The 16,879-nt window shown below is 42.5% G+C and overlaps 1 protein-coding gene across 1 annotated transcript in view; it reads right to left on the reverse strand.

Annotated features, from left to right (window-relative positions):
* The window catches only part of SLC25A21 (solute carrier family 25 member 21), a 535,471-nt gene that overhangs the window by 194,771 nt on the left and 323,821 nt on the right, over positions 1 to 16,879 (reverse strand). Inside the window, exon 2 of the mRNA XM_081094811.1 lies at positions 7,426 to 7,474. Within this exon, the coding sequence (XP_080950937.1) occupies positions 7,426 to 7,474 (49 nt within the window). The remainder of the gene's footprint in view (positions 1 to 7,425; positions 7,475 to 16,879) is intronic.

The following is a 16,879-nucleotide window of genomic DNA, read 5'->3' on the forward strand; positions in this document are numbered from 1 at the left end:
CTTCCCATTGGCTAATCAGGGCGATATGCAAATTAACTGCCAACCAAGATGGCACCTGGCAGCCAGGCAGCTGAAACGAACAGAAGGCTTGCTTGCTCCAGTGATGGAGGAAGCCAAGGTTCCCTGCCTGCCGCTGCCAGCCTCTGAGGTTGCACTCTAAGAAACAATGTTGCAAGTATAGAAGCTAAACAATCCCCAGAAACCTGCTTTCAGCCAGCCGGGCTTCAGCCAGCAGGGCCGCAACATTGTTTCAATTATAGAACAAACCCAGATCCCTGCTTTCAGCAGCTGAGGTCTCAGAGCTGCAGCCGGGCCTCAGAGCTAAAGCCAGCTCTAAGCTCCAGTGACAGCCATAGAAGGTAAATAAATCCCAGAATAAAAAGAAAAAAAGAAAAAAAGGAGAAGTTGGGAGCTTCAGTCACCCGCCAGCCTAAAAACGGCCCTCAGCCCCTCACCCAGACTGGCCAGGCACCCCAGTGGGGACCTCCACCATGAAGCAACAAGATGGTAGCCAATTTGCATACTGAAGGCGGGCGGTAGTGGGCAAGGCTGTCCGCGGTCCGGGACGGGATCTGTGACCTTGCTGGGCGGGGGGCAGTGCGGGAGGCTGTCCATGGTCTGGACCCAGATCCATGACCTGGCGGGCGGGGGGCAGTGCTAGAGGCTGTTTGAGGTCCCAGGACCCGGATCCATGACCCTTCCCGGCAGGGCGGCAGCTCGCACAGGGGCAGATCGGCCAGGGTTGGGCAGGGCAGGATGCCTGGCTCCCGCCCAGCCCCAGTCACTCTGGGCAGGTGAGCAGTGCAGAGAGCCTCTGGACAGGGGAAGCAGGCCGGCCGATGGCGGCCTGTACTCCCTACATGGCGGTGGTGACAGCTGTGAGCGCGACAAGAGGAGCCTGCAGGCTGAGCTGAAGTAGTGCCTGCAGGCCATCAGCGCCCAGGAGTGGCTGCACAAGATCCGCCTCCTGGCCCAGAAGGTGCAGGATCATAGGGACAGCCACCGTGGCGGGCCAGACTGATGTCCTCCTGGCTGCACCATGGGGGTTTGTGGATCTGCAAAGCCAGAGGCCTCCGGTGTGCACATCCTCCCCTGGCTTGCGAACATCCCCCAGCACACTGTCACCCTCCTGCGCCTGCAACAGTTGCAAACCAAGGCGTGCACAAGTTCCCCCCGCCTCTCCACTGCACTTCCATCAACCTGGCATGCCTAACACCCCCACAGGATGTGCACACATCCCCTCTGATGCGCTCACGTCCTTTGGAGAGTGTCTGGGTGTTCTGGGTGCTGAGGGTGGGCACCTGTGAGATGACAGTGAGAGGGCGGAGTGGTGATGCCCTGTTCCCACAGAGGCCAGTGCAGCTATGAGATCACCTCTAGGGGGTTAATGCAGGTGCTGAGGCGGGAGCAGGTGCAGACAGACACACCTGGTGGGCATGGGCGGCCCTCTCTGAGGTGCCTTTGGTCAGCGTTCAAGATCAAGAACCCAGAGGCAGAGAGGAATTCCGTCCTCTCAGTGAAACAGTGGGATAGTTGGGGTGACTGTAGAGGAGGAATGTGCACTTTGGGTGCCAGCACCCATGAGTGAAGGCTGCCCTGACTGAGCCTCGCTTGCTTGGGGCCCAGCGCACTCCTGCTGGGCAGCAGGTGACAGGATGTGCTTTTCCAAAGTAATGAGAGAAAACGTTGATTCTCCTGCTGCCCACAAAGATGGAAAGTGAAGTGGGGAGATGCTGGGGTCCAACCCCAGCGGGTCCAGGGGTCCCCAAAGGTGTGGACGGAGTCGGCGAAGAAGGAATGACACGGAGACAGTGTTCAGTTGATCAGCAGCCTAGCCAAGATCTCCAGCCAGGATCTCCAGCCAAGTTCTGGTCTGGATCTCCAGAGAGGTTCTGCTTAGGATCTCCAGCCAGGTTCTGTGTCCATGGTCTCTTGCTAGGTTCTCCAGCCAGGTTCTCCAGGTTCTCCAGCCAGGTCCTGTAGCCATGTTCCCTCGCTAGGTTCTCCAGCCAGGTTCTGTCCAGGTTCTCCAGCCAGGTTCAGTCACCAGGTTCTTCTAGTCAGGTTCTCTTGCCAATTTCTGTAGTCAGGTTCAGTCCAGGATCTTTTGCCATGTTCTCTCGCTAGGTTCTGTCTCTAGGTTCTGAGGCCAGTTTCTTTCCAGGATCTTTTGCCATGTTCTCTCCAGCGAAGTTCTTCTGTCTCTAGAGAACGTTCTGTGTAGGTTCTGTGCCAATTTCTGTCTCTCTCTGTCTCTTGCTGTCTTGTTACATCTGTATTTATACCAGTTGATTCCAATCCTATCAATCTCTATTCCAAAGGTTAGGGCGTTTCTTATCTCCATTCCAGGGAGTAAAGATTATGTAGCTTAAGCATGATTGTTTGTAGTTAAAGTGATTAATTACCCACCTGGCACTTAGTTAAGAGGTTTTATTCCCTCCCTAACTTCAGGGGAAAATCCCTACCTGGGGAAACAACCTTTCTCAGAGACCTTAGTTAAAACACATAGTGCCTAGAAGGTGAGCAAACATATTAAGAACAGTATGCCATATATGCCAGGTCCCTTGAAACAGCAAGCATGGACCGGCTCCCGGCAAGTAGCCATGTTCCCTCGCTAGGTTCTCCAGCCAGGTTCTGTCCAGGTTCTCCAGCCAGGTTCAGTCACCAGGTTCTAGTCAGGCTCTCTTGCCAATTTCTGTAGTCAGGTTCAGTCCAGGATCTTTTGCCATGTTCTCTCACTAGGTTCTGTCTCTAGGTTCTGAGGCCAGTTTCTTTCCAGGATCTTTTGCCATGTTCTCTCCAGCGAAGTTCTTCTGTCTCTAGAGAACGTTCTGTGTAGGTTCTGTTCCTAGGTTCTGTCTCTCTCTCTGTCTTCTTGCTGTCTTGTTACATCTGTATTTATACCAGTTGATTCAATCCTATCAATCTCTATTACAAAGGTTAGGGCATTTCTTATCTCCATTCCAGGGAGTAAAGATTATGTAGCTTAAGCATGATTGTTCGTAGTTAAAATGATTAATTACCCGCCTGGCACTTAGTTAAGAGGTTTTATTCCCTCCCTAACTTCAGGGGAAAATCCCTACCTGGGGATTCAACCTTTCTCGGAGAGGTGACCTTGGTTAAAACACATAGTGCCAAGAAGGTGAGCAAACATATTAAGAACAGTATGCCATATATGCCAGGTCCCTTGAAACAGCAAGCATGGACCAGCTCCCGGCACTTATCACCTGTGTGTTGGTGCTCAGTGATAAATGCTACCACTCTTGCGTATTCTATTTCTATTGAAAAATCAGTTGCATATATTTTGGGCTTTCAGTTTACTCTATAATTGTGGGTTTTGACTCAATATGCTTTTTATTATTATGCAGGTCAAATACCATCCAGTATCTAGTTCTCTTCTCCTTTAGTGCACCTGGGAGGATTTTATTTTCCCTCCCCCTGAAGCTAGGCAAGGGCGTGTGACTAATTCCAATAAATCAATGCAATTTTCATGAAAATATCTACATAACAAAGGAGATACAAAGCCCCAGTAACTTGGCACATCCATTTTAAGAAGTATTCTATTCAACTCCAGTAGAAAGAAATTATATAGTAGTTGTATGCAAATTTTTGACTGTGCAGGAGGACGGCACCTACTTTGTTCAACGGTCATTGTATTATAGTTTTTGAAATTCATTGTGATGAGATTCTTATTAGCACATCAGACTGTAAGCTCTTTGAGGGCAAAGCTAGCCTAGAACCCAAATAATACCAGATACTCAATACATGTTGCTAAATGGATGAGTGAAGGATTGAGTGACTGAATAATCGTAGTTTCAATATGATACCTTGTTCAAATCATTCTTGTTTCTCCTTCATGCTCATTTGAACAATTCAAAAATTTAGGCTGTTTCCCTTAAGTGAAAAAACAAACAAAACAGTTTTATTCCTCAGCAAGAAGAGCAAAAATGTTCTGGCTTTTCAAGAAGATAACATGAAGTCTAAGAAAGACATGGCAGTGAATTTTACTTTCTCATGGTAGGGTGGTGTGGTCTTGTGGGGAGGGGTATGAAGAAGGCAATGGGGGTAAGGGACATATGTAATACTTTCAACAATAAAGATTTATTAAAAAGTAAAATAAAATAAATAATAAAATATAATTTATTTATATTTAAAAAAAGACAATCCAGGGAGTACACACATTTTTTTAAATATATTTTATTGATTTTTTTACAGAGAGGAAGGGAGAAAGATAGAGAATTAGAAACATCGATGAGAGAGAAACATCGATCAGCCGCCTCCTGCACATCTCCTACTGGGGATGTGCTTGCAACCCAGGTATATGCCCTTGACCGGAATCGAACCTAGGACCTTTCAGTCCGCAGGCCGACGCTCTATCCACTGAGCCAAACCGGTTTCGGCAGTACACACATGTTTGAATATAATTTGTGGTCTTGTTCTCTCTGTTTGGGTTTGGTGACGTGAGGCTGTTATGGACTGAATATTTACAAACCCCCAAATTCATATTTTGAAGTCCTAACCCCCAAATGTGATGGTAGTTGAAGCTGAGACTTTAGGGAAGTAATTAGGTTTAGATGAGGTCATGGGTGGAGCCCCATGATGGGATTAGTGCCCCTATAAGAAAAAGAAGAGACATCCGAGCCCCTCTCTCTGCCATGAGAGGATAGGGAAAGAAAGCAACTGTCTATAAGTCAGGAGGAGGGCCCACACCAAGAACCAAATTGACTGGCACCTTGATCTTGGATTTCCCAGCCTCAAGAACTATGAGAAATAAATGCCTGTTTCTTAAGCCACCAATCTGTGCTATTTTGTTAGCCCAAGCTACGGCAGAGGCCAATTTCTCATCTTCTCTACCTCTATTAGAAATATAATATGATATGCAGGCCACAGTCACCTTTCTTTGCTTTCAGCAACCAGTCTAAGATTCTTCAGCCTCTTTGGATAAATTAAGCAACATGTCCACTCAATGACCAGCCTGGATCAGCAAGTACAGTAATCCACCCTTATCTGTGGGGGATATGTTCCAAGACCCTCAGTGAATGCATGAAACCATGAGTAGTACCAAATCTTATAGGTGCTGTGGTTATACCTATACATACATATGACAAAGTTCAACTTATAAATCAGGCATAGTAAGAGATTAACAACAATAATGAATAATGAAATAGAACAATTACAGCAGTATTCTGTAATAAAAGTTATATGAATATGGTTTCTCTCTCTCTCAAAATACCTTATTATACTACACATACAGTGTAGATACTTTGGATAAAGGGGTGACTCATGTCCTGAGCAGGATGGAGTAGGATGATGTGAGATTTTATCAGGTTACTCAGAAAGACATAAAGAGAAACCATACATAAAGGAGACTACTGTATTTCCTAATTGTGGCAGTAGGGTTTGTTTGACCTCCATTGTTGCATGTCCCTATTCACTATTAAGTTGCAACCTCAGTATTAGTGTTCTTGGTTTTTGTTTTGTTTTGTTTTTTAATATATTTTTATTGATTTCAGAGAGAAAGGGAGAGGGAGAGAGTGATAGAAACATTTAATGAGAGAGAATTGATCAGCTGCCTCCTGCATGCCCCCTACTGGGGATCGAGCCCACAATCCAGGCATATGCCCTTGACCAGAATCAAACCCACAACCCTTCAGTCCACAGGTCAACACTCTATCCACTGAGCCAAGCTGGCTAGGGCATGTTCTTGGTTTTAAGCAATACAAATAAATGAAAACTTTCACTACATTCTAAGAGCTTCTAATTAAAGAGAGAGAGGGGGGGAGGGAGAGAGAGTTCAATAACTCAGGCACAGGTTTAACTTTTTAAAATGCTCTCAATCATATTAAAACCCATAAGATTTTTTCCTCTTGGTAAATAGATTTAATACACTGCCCTTATTTGTATACTAGAGGCCCAATGCACAAAATTTTGTGCACTCAGGGGGGTCCCTCAGCCTGGCTTATGCCCTCTCACAGTCTGGGACTGCTCGGGGGATGTCCACCTGCTGGCTTAGGCCCACTCCCTAGGGGATTGGGCCTAAGCTGGCAGTCAGATATCCTTCTGGCAGCCCGGGAGCCCTCAGGGGATGTCCATTTGCCAGCAGGGAGCAGACCTAAGCTGCAGTCAGACATCCTTAGCGCTGCTGAGGAAGGGGGAGAGGCTCCCGCCACCACCGCTGTGCTGGCAGCCATCAGCCTGGCTTGTGGCTGAGCAGAGCTCCCCCATGTGGGAACACACTGACCACCACGGGGCATCTCCTGCATTGAGCTTCTGCCCCCTGGTGGTCAGTGTGTGTCATAGTGACCAGTCATTCCCAGTCGTTTTGTTGTTAGGGTCAATTTTCATATTACCCTTTTATTATATAAGATAGAGGACTGGTACATGGATGGGGGCCTGCTGGTTTGCCCTGAAGGGTGTCCCGGATCAGGGTGGGGGTCCCCACTGGGGTACCTGGCCAGCCTGGGTGAGGGGCTGAGGACTGTTTTCAGGCTGGCCACACCTGCGGGCTGGAAGCAGGTATCTGGGATTTACTTAACTTCTATAATTGAAACTTTGTAGCCTTGAGTGGAGCTCAGGGCAGGCCAGGGCAGGCGGGAAGCTTGGCTTCCTCCATCGCCAGGGGCAACCTAAGCCTCTTGTTCACTCCAGCTCCATGGCCACCGCCATCTTTGTGATGGACTGACAGAGTGAGGGAGTGATGGTAAATTTGCATATTACTCTTTTATTAGATAGGATAATTTTAAGAGCAAATGCATTTTCCTGGAAACATGGCACTTTGCATTGGCAAACAGTTATAGGAATAAATTCTTTAAGTACTATTTAAGACAGAGGTCCTCAAACTTTTTAAACAGGGGGCCAGTTCACTGTCCCTCAGACATTCCACACATGCACACTGTGGGCCAGGGATGAGTTGACTGCTAAGCAGGACAGACAGTGGCAGCAAAAACACCCAGCAGGCCAGATAAATGTTTTCGGTGGGCCGCATGTGGCCCACAGGCCATAGTTTGAGGACCCCTGATTTAAGAAGTTTGGCTGAAATTTTGGAATCTCACACCAAAAGGCTACTATTAAATAGTAATCTGTTATATACAATGCCAAATGAAAGTCCGCTATAATAAATCACTAAAGTTTAGTTTTTACATCATTTTGATGTATTTATCTCAACCAGTTTAGCCACAAATCATACCTTATGGTTGTCATGTGAAGGCAGTAAAATATTATATACCTTCAGATGACCTCAATCCAGAAATGCTTTTCACTGTTCACATTTTATCTGTCAAATAGTATTTTCTTTAAGAAGTAGATACAAATGCCATTATTGGGAGAAGCTACCGGCCTGGGACAAGTTCTAGCATTTAGTGTTCTGACAGACCTTAATTTGGATATCAGCCAAAGTCAATAAAACTTGTTCATGCAGAACCTTACCTGGTTTTCACCACATCGAGGGGGTGCATCAGGCAAATTTCTACAAGACCTGGAAGATGATAAAGAAAAGTCCAATAAACACTTATGTAAACACTGGTTCTTATTTCCTTGACCTTATTGATTTCTCAAGTATGAAGATTCAAATAAGAAACTTGGGACATTGAACATGACAGCTAATCATTGTAGGCTAGTGGCAAAAGATAAAAGTATAATATGATTTTATTACAGTGGAAGCAAGATATGTGAGTACTTATTGGTGCCCTGGCAAAAGCAGGGGCTGTAGGTAAAAGAAAATGAAATCAGATGTCCTAAATCCCAATAAAGTAGGCAGGAATCACTGTATCTCAATCCAATCCAATAAATAGATATATGAGCAAGAAAGGGAGGAAAGAAAAAAAGGGAGAAAAGAAGGGAAAGAAGGTCTTTCAGCACCCCCTACACCACCTACTAACATGGCAAATCATGAGCTTCAGTTTCAGGATTCATGAAATAAAGATTGATAGCTTAACAGAGAACATGTACTAAGTGTTTATTGTATGCCAGGCATTGTTCTAAACAGGACTTAGTTTATTTCATTTAATCCCCATAAGAGCTCTTTGTGATAGAAAGTAATCTTATCCCATTTTACAGTAGAGATAATTGAGTCACATTAGATTAAATAACTTGTCTAAAATCTCATAGCTAGGAAGTAGTCTTAATCCCACATAACCCATGATCTTAACAATTGTATGGTGAGGAAGAATTTATAGATTATTGCATATTCATTGTAAAGTCCCCTTCCTATTGTCTGAGCAGACAAGAGTAATAGTAATAATCACAACAGTTACTTTACCTGTTGTCTCTACACAGGGTTGGCCATTTTTTTAAAGGTTTCTATTGATTTTAGAGAGAGAGAGAAAGGGAGAGGGAGAAGGAGAGGGAGAGGGAGAGGGAGAGGGAGAGGGAGAGGGAGAGAGAGAGAGAGAGAGAGAGAGAGAGAGAGAGAGAAACTGGCTGCTTCCTGCAGCTCCCTATTGGGGATTGAGTCCTCAACCTGAGCATGTGCTCTGACCAGGAATGGAATATTTGACTTCTTTGATCATGGGACCATGCTCAACCAATTAAGCCACACTGGCCAGGGTCACATTGATGGTCATTTAACATACATTATCCCTGATGTGTACAATTATTGAGCAAGGAAAACTTTATATCATATTTACTTTAAGATAAGCAAACTAAAGTAGATAGTGTTAATTGATTTGCCTTAAAGCCACCCAACAGTATTGCAGGTCTTTTCTTAAGGGCAGAGCAATTATCTCTCCTTCATTTGCAAACTAATTCAATTTGAGCTTATCTTGTAATTTAGTTCTTCCCCATCATATTTATAGACAGAAATATCTTTTATTCCCTTACTGGTCAGGTTCAAGAAGCTTAAGTACTTGTACCTTCCCAAAGGCTGGCTTTGCTTCCAAAAAAGCTTTAGAAAGTTCTCCCAGCGGTAGTTTACAAGTCATATGTATTGATCTAAAACAACTATCTTATTTTGGCTAAAACTAATAGGACTCAATATTGATTTCATTCCAGCAAGGAATGCTCCATAGTCGTTGGTAACCAAGTCACTGACCCAATCGGAGTCACTGCCTAGAGACTGGAGAAAGGAGCAAAGAACAAGGGCAACAGAATTACTGGGTATAATTACAAGCTTCCGAGACACTGTTTTTGCTTTATGAATAAGCCTTATTATTCAAGAGTGCAGGGGTGGGTCTCTTCCTTGCAAACAGTAAGGTCTCAATATACTTCCTCTTGTTTGAAAATTCACATTCACCTTGAACCTTAAATGACACAATAAGGCAGATGGATTTAATTGATATTTACAGAACATTTCATTCTAAAGCTAGAGACTATATATTCTTCTCAAGTGCACGTGGACATTCTGAAAGATAGACCACATGTTAGGATATAAAATAAGTCTTTGCAAGTTCAAAAAGATTGAAATCATATCAAGCATCTCCCTGGATCACAGCGGCATGAAACTAGAAATCAACTACAACAAAAAAACTCAAAAACAGTCAAACACATGAAAGGTAAATAGCATGTTATTAAACAATGGATTTAAACTGAGTTACCAATGAGATCAAGGAAGAAATAAAAAACTACCTGGGAACAAACAAAAATGAACACACAACAACCACAAATCTATGGGTTACAACAAAAGCAGTCCTGAGAAGGAAGTTCATAGCATTACAGGCCTACCTCAAGACACAAGAAAAAGCTGAAATAAAGGATCTAACCCTACTACTAATAGAATTTGAAAGAGAACAACAAGCAAAAACTAAACTAGAAGGAAGGAAATAATAAGGATCAGAGTAGAAATAAATGACAGAAACTAAAAAGACAATACAAAAGATCAATGAAACCAAGAGCTTGTTCTTTGAAAAGATAAGCAAGACTGATGAACTTTTAGCCAGACTGATCAAGAAGCAAAGAGAGAGGACCCAAATATATAAAGTCAGAAATGAAAGAGGCAAAGTAACAACTGACACCACAGAAATACAAAAGATTGTAAGAAAATGGTATGAAAAATTATATGCAAACAAAATGGACAACCTAGGTGAAATAGACACATACCTGGAAATTCTTCCAAAACTGAACCAGGAAGACCCAGAAAACCTGAAAAGGCTGATTACAACTAATGAAATTGTAGCAATAATAATAATAATAATCATAATAAACTCCCAGCAAAATTCTATCAAATATGATCCAGCAATACATGAAAAAGATCATACACCATGACCAAGTGGGATTTATTCCAGGGATGCAAGGCTGGTACAGTAATTTCAAATCAATAAATGTGATACACCATATAAAATGAAGAATAAAAATCACATGATCATATCAATAGATGCAGAAAAAGCATTTGACAAAATTCAGCACCCATTTTTTTAAATATATTTTTTATTGATTTCAGAGAAAGGAAGGTAGAGGGAGAGAGATAGAAACATCAATGATAAGAGAATCATTGATCAGCTGCCTCCTACAAACCCCCTACTGGTTTGTAGGAGGCATGTGTCTTAACCAGGAATTGAACCATGACCTCCTAGTTTATGGGTCGACCCTCAAATACTGAGCCACATCGACTGGGCTCCAGCACCCATTTTTTACAAAAACTCTCAGCAAAGTGGGAATAAGAGAATCATACCTCAACACAGTAAAGGTCATATATGACAAACTTATAGTCAACAATATACTAAATGAGTAAAAACTAAAAGCATTTGTCTTAAGAACAGGATCAAGACAGGGATATATGCTTTCACCACTCTTATTCAATGTTGTACTAGAAACTCTAGCCACAGCAACCAGACAAGAAAAAGAAATAAGAGGCATCAAAATTGGAAAGGAGGAAATAAAACTCATTATTCACAGATGACATGATATTTTACATAGGAAACCCTAAAGACTCCGCCAAAAAATTACTATATTTAATAAATGAATTTGGCAAAGTAGCAGGATACAAAATTGATATACAGAAATCAATGGCATTGTTATACACTAATAATGAACTTTCAGAAAGTGAAACTAAAAAAAAAAAATCCAATTTACTATTGCAAAAACAACAAAAAAATAAGATACCTAGGAATAAACTTAACCAAGGAGGTAAAAGGCCTGTACTCAGAAAACTATATGACATTGAAAAAAGAAATGGAGGAAGATACAAATAAGTAGAAGCATATACCATGTTCATAGAGTGGAAGAATCAACATCATTAAAATGTTCATACTACCAAGAGCAATCTATAGATTCAATGCAATTGCTATTAAAATATTATCAGCATATTTCACAGATCTAAAGCAAAGATTTCAAAATTGTATATGGAACCAAAAAAAAAAAGACCCTGAATAGCTGTAGCAATCTCAAGAAAGTTGGAGGGATCATGATACTGGATATAAAACTGTACTACAAAGCCATTATAATCAAAAGAGTCTGGTACTGGCACAAGAACAGCCATATAGATCAATGGAACAGAACAGAGATCCCAGAAATTTCCCTATGCCAATCATCTCAGCAATGCAAGTTAAAAGTACAATGAGGTATCACCTCACAGCTGTCAGAATGGCTACCCTTAATAAATCAACAAAAGGCAAGTGCTAGTGAGTTTGTGGAGAAAAGGGAGCCCTAGTACACTGCTGGTGGGAATGCAGACGGCTGCAGACACTGTGGAAAACAGTATGGAGTCTCCTCAAAAAATTAAAAATGGCACTGAAGCTTGACTCAGTGATCCCACTTCTGGAAATATATCCTAAGAATCCTGAAACACCAATCAGAAAGAAAATGTGAACTCCTATGTTCATAGCAGCATTATTTATAATAGCTAAGATCTGGAAACAGACAAATGCCCATCAGTAGATGAGTGGATAAAAAATCTGTGGTACATTTACACAATGGAATACTATGTGGATGTATAAAAGAAGGATCTCTTACCCTTTTCTGCAGCATGGATGACCTGGAGACCATTATGCTAAGTGAAATAAGCCAATCAGAGAAAGACAAATATCACATGATCTCACTTATATGTGGAATCTAATGAACAAAATGAAGTGACGAACAAAATAGATCTAGAGGCAAGGATGGATGGAACAGACTGACAGATCTCAGAGGGGAGAGAGTTGTGGGGCATGGGAAGAGATTAACCAAAGAACTTATATACATATATGCATAAGCCCGTGGACACAGACAATAGAATGGAAAAGGCCTGGGGTGGGGTGGGAACTGGGTGGAAGGGGAAAGAGGGGGGAAAATAGGGGGCATCTTTAATAATGTCAACAATAAAAAATAAACTTAAAAAAGTTTATCCTGGAAACTCAAACTTTAGAATAACATTCTTACCAACCACTGCAGCAGGTAGATATCTACTAGGGGCATTTCTGTGCATCTTATGAGCACAAAGGAATAAGACACTAAGAATCAGTTTATCAAGGAAAGTCACACAGTTTCTCCCATTGACTTGGAATTAGAAAAGAAGCAAAATAATAAACACCAAACAGCACTAGTTGGTTTGGGTCTTGAAAAGTTTACCAAAGAATGAAAAATTCAACAATTCATTAAAACTAACAGAACTTGGAGAATCCGTTCACATTTATTTATACTAATTTATTTATTTGCAAAATTGTTCCAGTTTCATTTATGCTAATATGCATTTCTGGTAGTAATATTTTAATAATTTTTCTTCCCAGAGAATAGTTATTTGCATTTGAAGCAATTGCTTATTTATCACACTGACAACCAAGCAAGAATTGCTATTACATTTTTAAGACTTAGACAAAGGCTAATTTTATAAGGTTGGACCTTATACCAATGAAGAAAACCCAAAGCAGATTGACATTGTGAATTTATCATATTGCAAGCGTTTTCAGTGCTCCTACAGATTCATGCCACTTCAGTGAGATTCAAATGAAACTGGTAATGGGGCCTAACATGGGTACAGTTAGTCCCTGAACCTGTACCTTGGGATAGTCCCTGAATTTTTTTAAAAAATGGATTATCTTTTATTGATTTTAGAGAGGAGGGAGAGAGAGAGAGAGAAACATTGATCTGCTGCCTCCCTCATACAACCAGACCGGGGATCAAGCTAGCAACCAGGACATGTACCCTGACCTGGACAGCAACCTTTCAGTGCATGAGGTTACCCTCAATCAACCGAGCCACATTGGCCAGGGCACTCTCTTCTTTAAATTGACTCAAGTATGTGCCTTCACCAGAGCCAACATTTCAGGGAAAGGATTAACATGGCTCTGTTACAAACCTTACCCCAGCCTCTATCTCTTTTGAGAAGGTCTCCTGGCCTGTTTAACTACAAATCTGCACTAAACATCAACCCCAACCCCTTCCTCGTATATAACCTGAACCACACCTCTTTTTCTAAGAAAAGTACCAACACTATCATGCAATGATTAGTCACGAATGGTGAAAAAACAGTTTCTTCTCAGTGTCCAATTCCCTGTGCTTGACCCTTTCTCTGGAATGTTGTCCCTTAGTAAGGACACACACATATTTCTGAGAATCCTACTTACCTTGAGTTCTTAATTTGGACAACCATTTTCCCAGAAATCCTGGGGCAGAGACTGTTAGTTGTCCCCAGGTCCTTATCCTCTTTTCATTCTGGCTGTCCTGAATACATATTGCATTTCCCAGTCTCCCTTGTTGCTAGGCATTACCACGTGACCAAGTCTGGTCAACTGAATGCAAATGAAAGTAGTTTCAGCAACTTCTGGGAACTCAACTAAAGGTAGGGAGCCTGCTGCCCTCCGCCCTTTTCCTCCTTCCTGCTGGTGGAGTGTCGACATAGGGCTAAAGTAGGCATCTTAGACAATGAGGTGACTTTTGGTATGGAGGCCATACAGCACAGCAACAAGGAGTTCTGGTCTACCCATAGGCATTCTTGTTGGAGACAAATGTCTATTTCCTTTAAGCTCCTGCCATTTGGGTTTTCTGCCATTTGTACCTGAACTTAATTCTAACTGATATAGGAGCCCTTCGACGTGCTCCCACAGTAACCTGACCTTGGGTTATTTCTTGTCACTGCACTGTTTTCTTGTCTGAAAGCTCCATGGGGACAGAGACTCCACCTGCCTTATTCACCTTTGCATCCCCATCGCTGTACATGATAGCTGCCACTCAGTAGGCACAATAAAAATTTGTTGAATAAACAAATTAATACTGATTATAGTAACTGCACATACCATTATGTCAGCTGATTCTCAGCTGAACTGGCAGCTATGTATTTTGCATTTACATCATTAGTTTGAACATTATACAAGTAAGCAAATAAAAAAAGAAAATTTGGCAAAAATTATATGAAATACAGCTCAGAAATTGCTTGAAAAAAAATGAAAATGTAGAATTGAAATATCATTAATATTCAAGAAAGCAACTAATCAATCAGCATTAACGGATTGCCAAGTGATTCCTGAGAGCTGTGTGCATGAGAGGGTACTGTGTGTGGCGCTGGGACATACCATGGTGCAGCTCTAAGGGAGCCGGCAAGGCTGAATGAGTCAAAGGCAGACACAGATGTGACACATTGAGGATGGCATTTATGTAAGGGGAAGATGCTAGGCAGAGAAGAAAAATATGCATAAAACTATGTTTCAAGCCCAGTGATTTAGTGCTACTGTTTACAGTATGAAATGTTGCTGTTTATATTCTACATCAATTCTAGTCTTGCATTACTATATACTTTTATCCCAAATTGTCAACTGTCTGCAAGAACTATGTCATTGTTCTCATAAAACTAGTAACAGAAAATATGGACAAATAGTTAAAAATTTTAAGTAATATTTTAATTCATTTATTGCCTGGGTGTTCCTTATAATTGAGATTACTTGTCCTAAGTCACAAGGTTGATTTATGTGAAGTAAAGGCCATTTGAAATTTATATGTCAAATGTAAATATGAATATGAGTCTCACCAGGAAGCAGTCCCTACAGTTTTCACCTACTTTGCCAATGATAGAGATCTCCTAACTCAACAATATCCTTTCTCCTTCCAGCTGGGAGTAGAAAACCACATTAAAGGCATTCCTTCCTAGAAAGGATGGGGTTATTCTTATTTTGGAGATTTAAAATGCTTAAAATATAAAACAGAAGATCCTTTTTGTTAACCTATCCCTTTATAACCTGGGCCGTAGAAGAGAGCACTGAGAGTGCACTACTATATTGGTGGGCTGACTGACTGTGGGACATACCCCACACCTGCTTACTCCTAATAGAATCCTAAAGTACAGAAACTGGGTATGAGGTTCATTCCTGTGCCTTCTTTCCTGCTCCACCCCTGTCTTCGCCCCAGAATAGTGATGTAATGGGCTTCAGCAGCCTTTTTAACAATAGGAGGAGAGGGTGTGGAAGACAAACTGGGTGCCTGAAAGTTGACTTGAACATAGTTTATTAAAGAACTAGAGGCCCAGTGCATGAATTCATGCATGGGTGGGATCTGACTGGCCCAGCCCCAGTCTGGGTGGATCAGGGTCAGGCTGGCTGGGGGGAGGGGCTGCAGGCGATTGGCTGGTGGGCCCCACCCCTGATTGGGGTGGAGGGGCCGATTGGGGTGGACCCAGCCATGGGGCGGGGCTGTGGTCAGTGGGCCCAAATGGGGTGGGGAGGTCTGGGTCAGTGGCTGGGGGAGAGGCTGGGGGAGGTTTGGCCGACCAGCCTCACCCCTGATTGGTGTGTGTGTGTGTGTGTGTGGGGGGGTGATTAGGGGTGGAGCTGGCTGGGGAGAGGGGCGGCAGGCTGATGGACTGGTGGGGGCTGATCGGAGTGAGGCTGGCCATGGGGAGGGGCTGTGGGTGGTGGGCAAGCCAGCCCCACCCCAGAATGGGGTGGGGGGGGGGTCATTGGAGGCCAGTGGCTTGGGTGAGGGGCCATAGTGGTTGGCTGGCCAGCCCTGCCCCAGATCAGGGTGGGGGGTGATCAGGGGCAGAGCTGGCTGGGGGGAGGGGTTAAAGGCTGTTGGCCGGCTGGCCCCACACCCTATTGGAGTGAGGGGTGCAATCAGGGGCAGGCCGGCAGGGTGGAAGGGCCACTGGAGGTTGGCCAGCTGGCCCCACCCCATGATCAGGCCAGTTCGCTGGCCGTAGTGGGCATCATAGCAATGGTCATTCGGGTTGCTGGCTTTTTATATATATAGATAATGTCAAGTGCTCCTTCAGTTAAGGTCTTAGTCTATTTTAACTATTCATAATGTTATTATACACTAATCTGTTCTAATATATATTACAGTAGGTCCTCAGGTTATGTCGGAGATCCGTTCCTATGGCACAAAGTAACGCGATTTTTGCCATAAGCTGGAACCCACCTACATAAGCACCTATGTCACTCACATGGAGCACATACACAGCAGTAGTGAAGTAAAAAAAAATTAAAAGAAAGATAACAATTCCTGATCTTTACTTGTGGTAAATAAATAATAAAAAACATAAAGCACATATGTACATACATCGAAATGACAGAACTTTTTTTTTATAAATAAATGGGAGATGGCGACATAACTACGAAACGACGTACATCAAGTCTGATGTAACCCGAGGACTGTCTGTATTTGAGAACAGAGTATTCTAAATTTACCCTCTTGTCACTGTATCAAGTAATTGTTCCTTTCTCTAAAATTCCATTATGTAACAATTACTATATACATTTTATATTACCAATTATATTACATTACTTGACCAATATCAAGATAGAATTTATAATACCATGCTATAGCTAGTAATATATAAAAATAAATATCCAGACATTGTAGTCTTTGTGAGTGACATCTAGATTTGTGAAAATGTGTGGTCAAATACAAACCATGAGCTCTTTAAGAAAAGGGAGTACTTAACTTTATAGGCCCACTGAGTAAATAATGTAAAGTACATGAAATGCACTCAAGAAGTTCTCTATCTACACTCACTTCTTTGGTGATCTCACCCCAACCCATG

This window comes from Myotis nattereri, assembly GCF_964212035.1.
Source record: "Myotis nattereri genome assembly, chromosome: 1".
In the NCBI taxonomy this organism is placed as follows: Eukaryota; Metazoa; Chordata; class Mammalia; order Chiroptera; family Vespertilionidae; genus Myotis; species Myotis nattereri.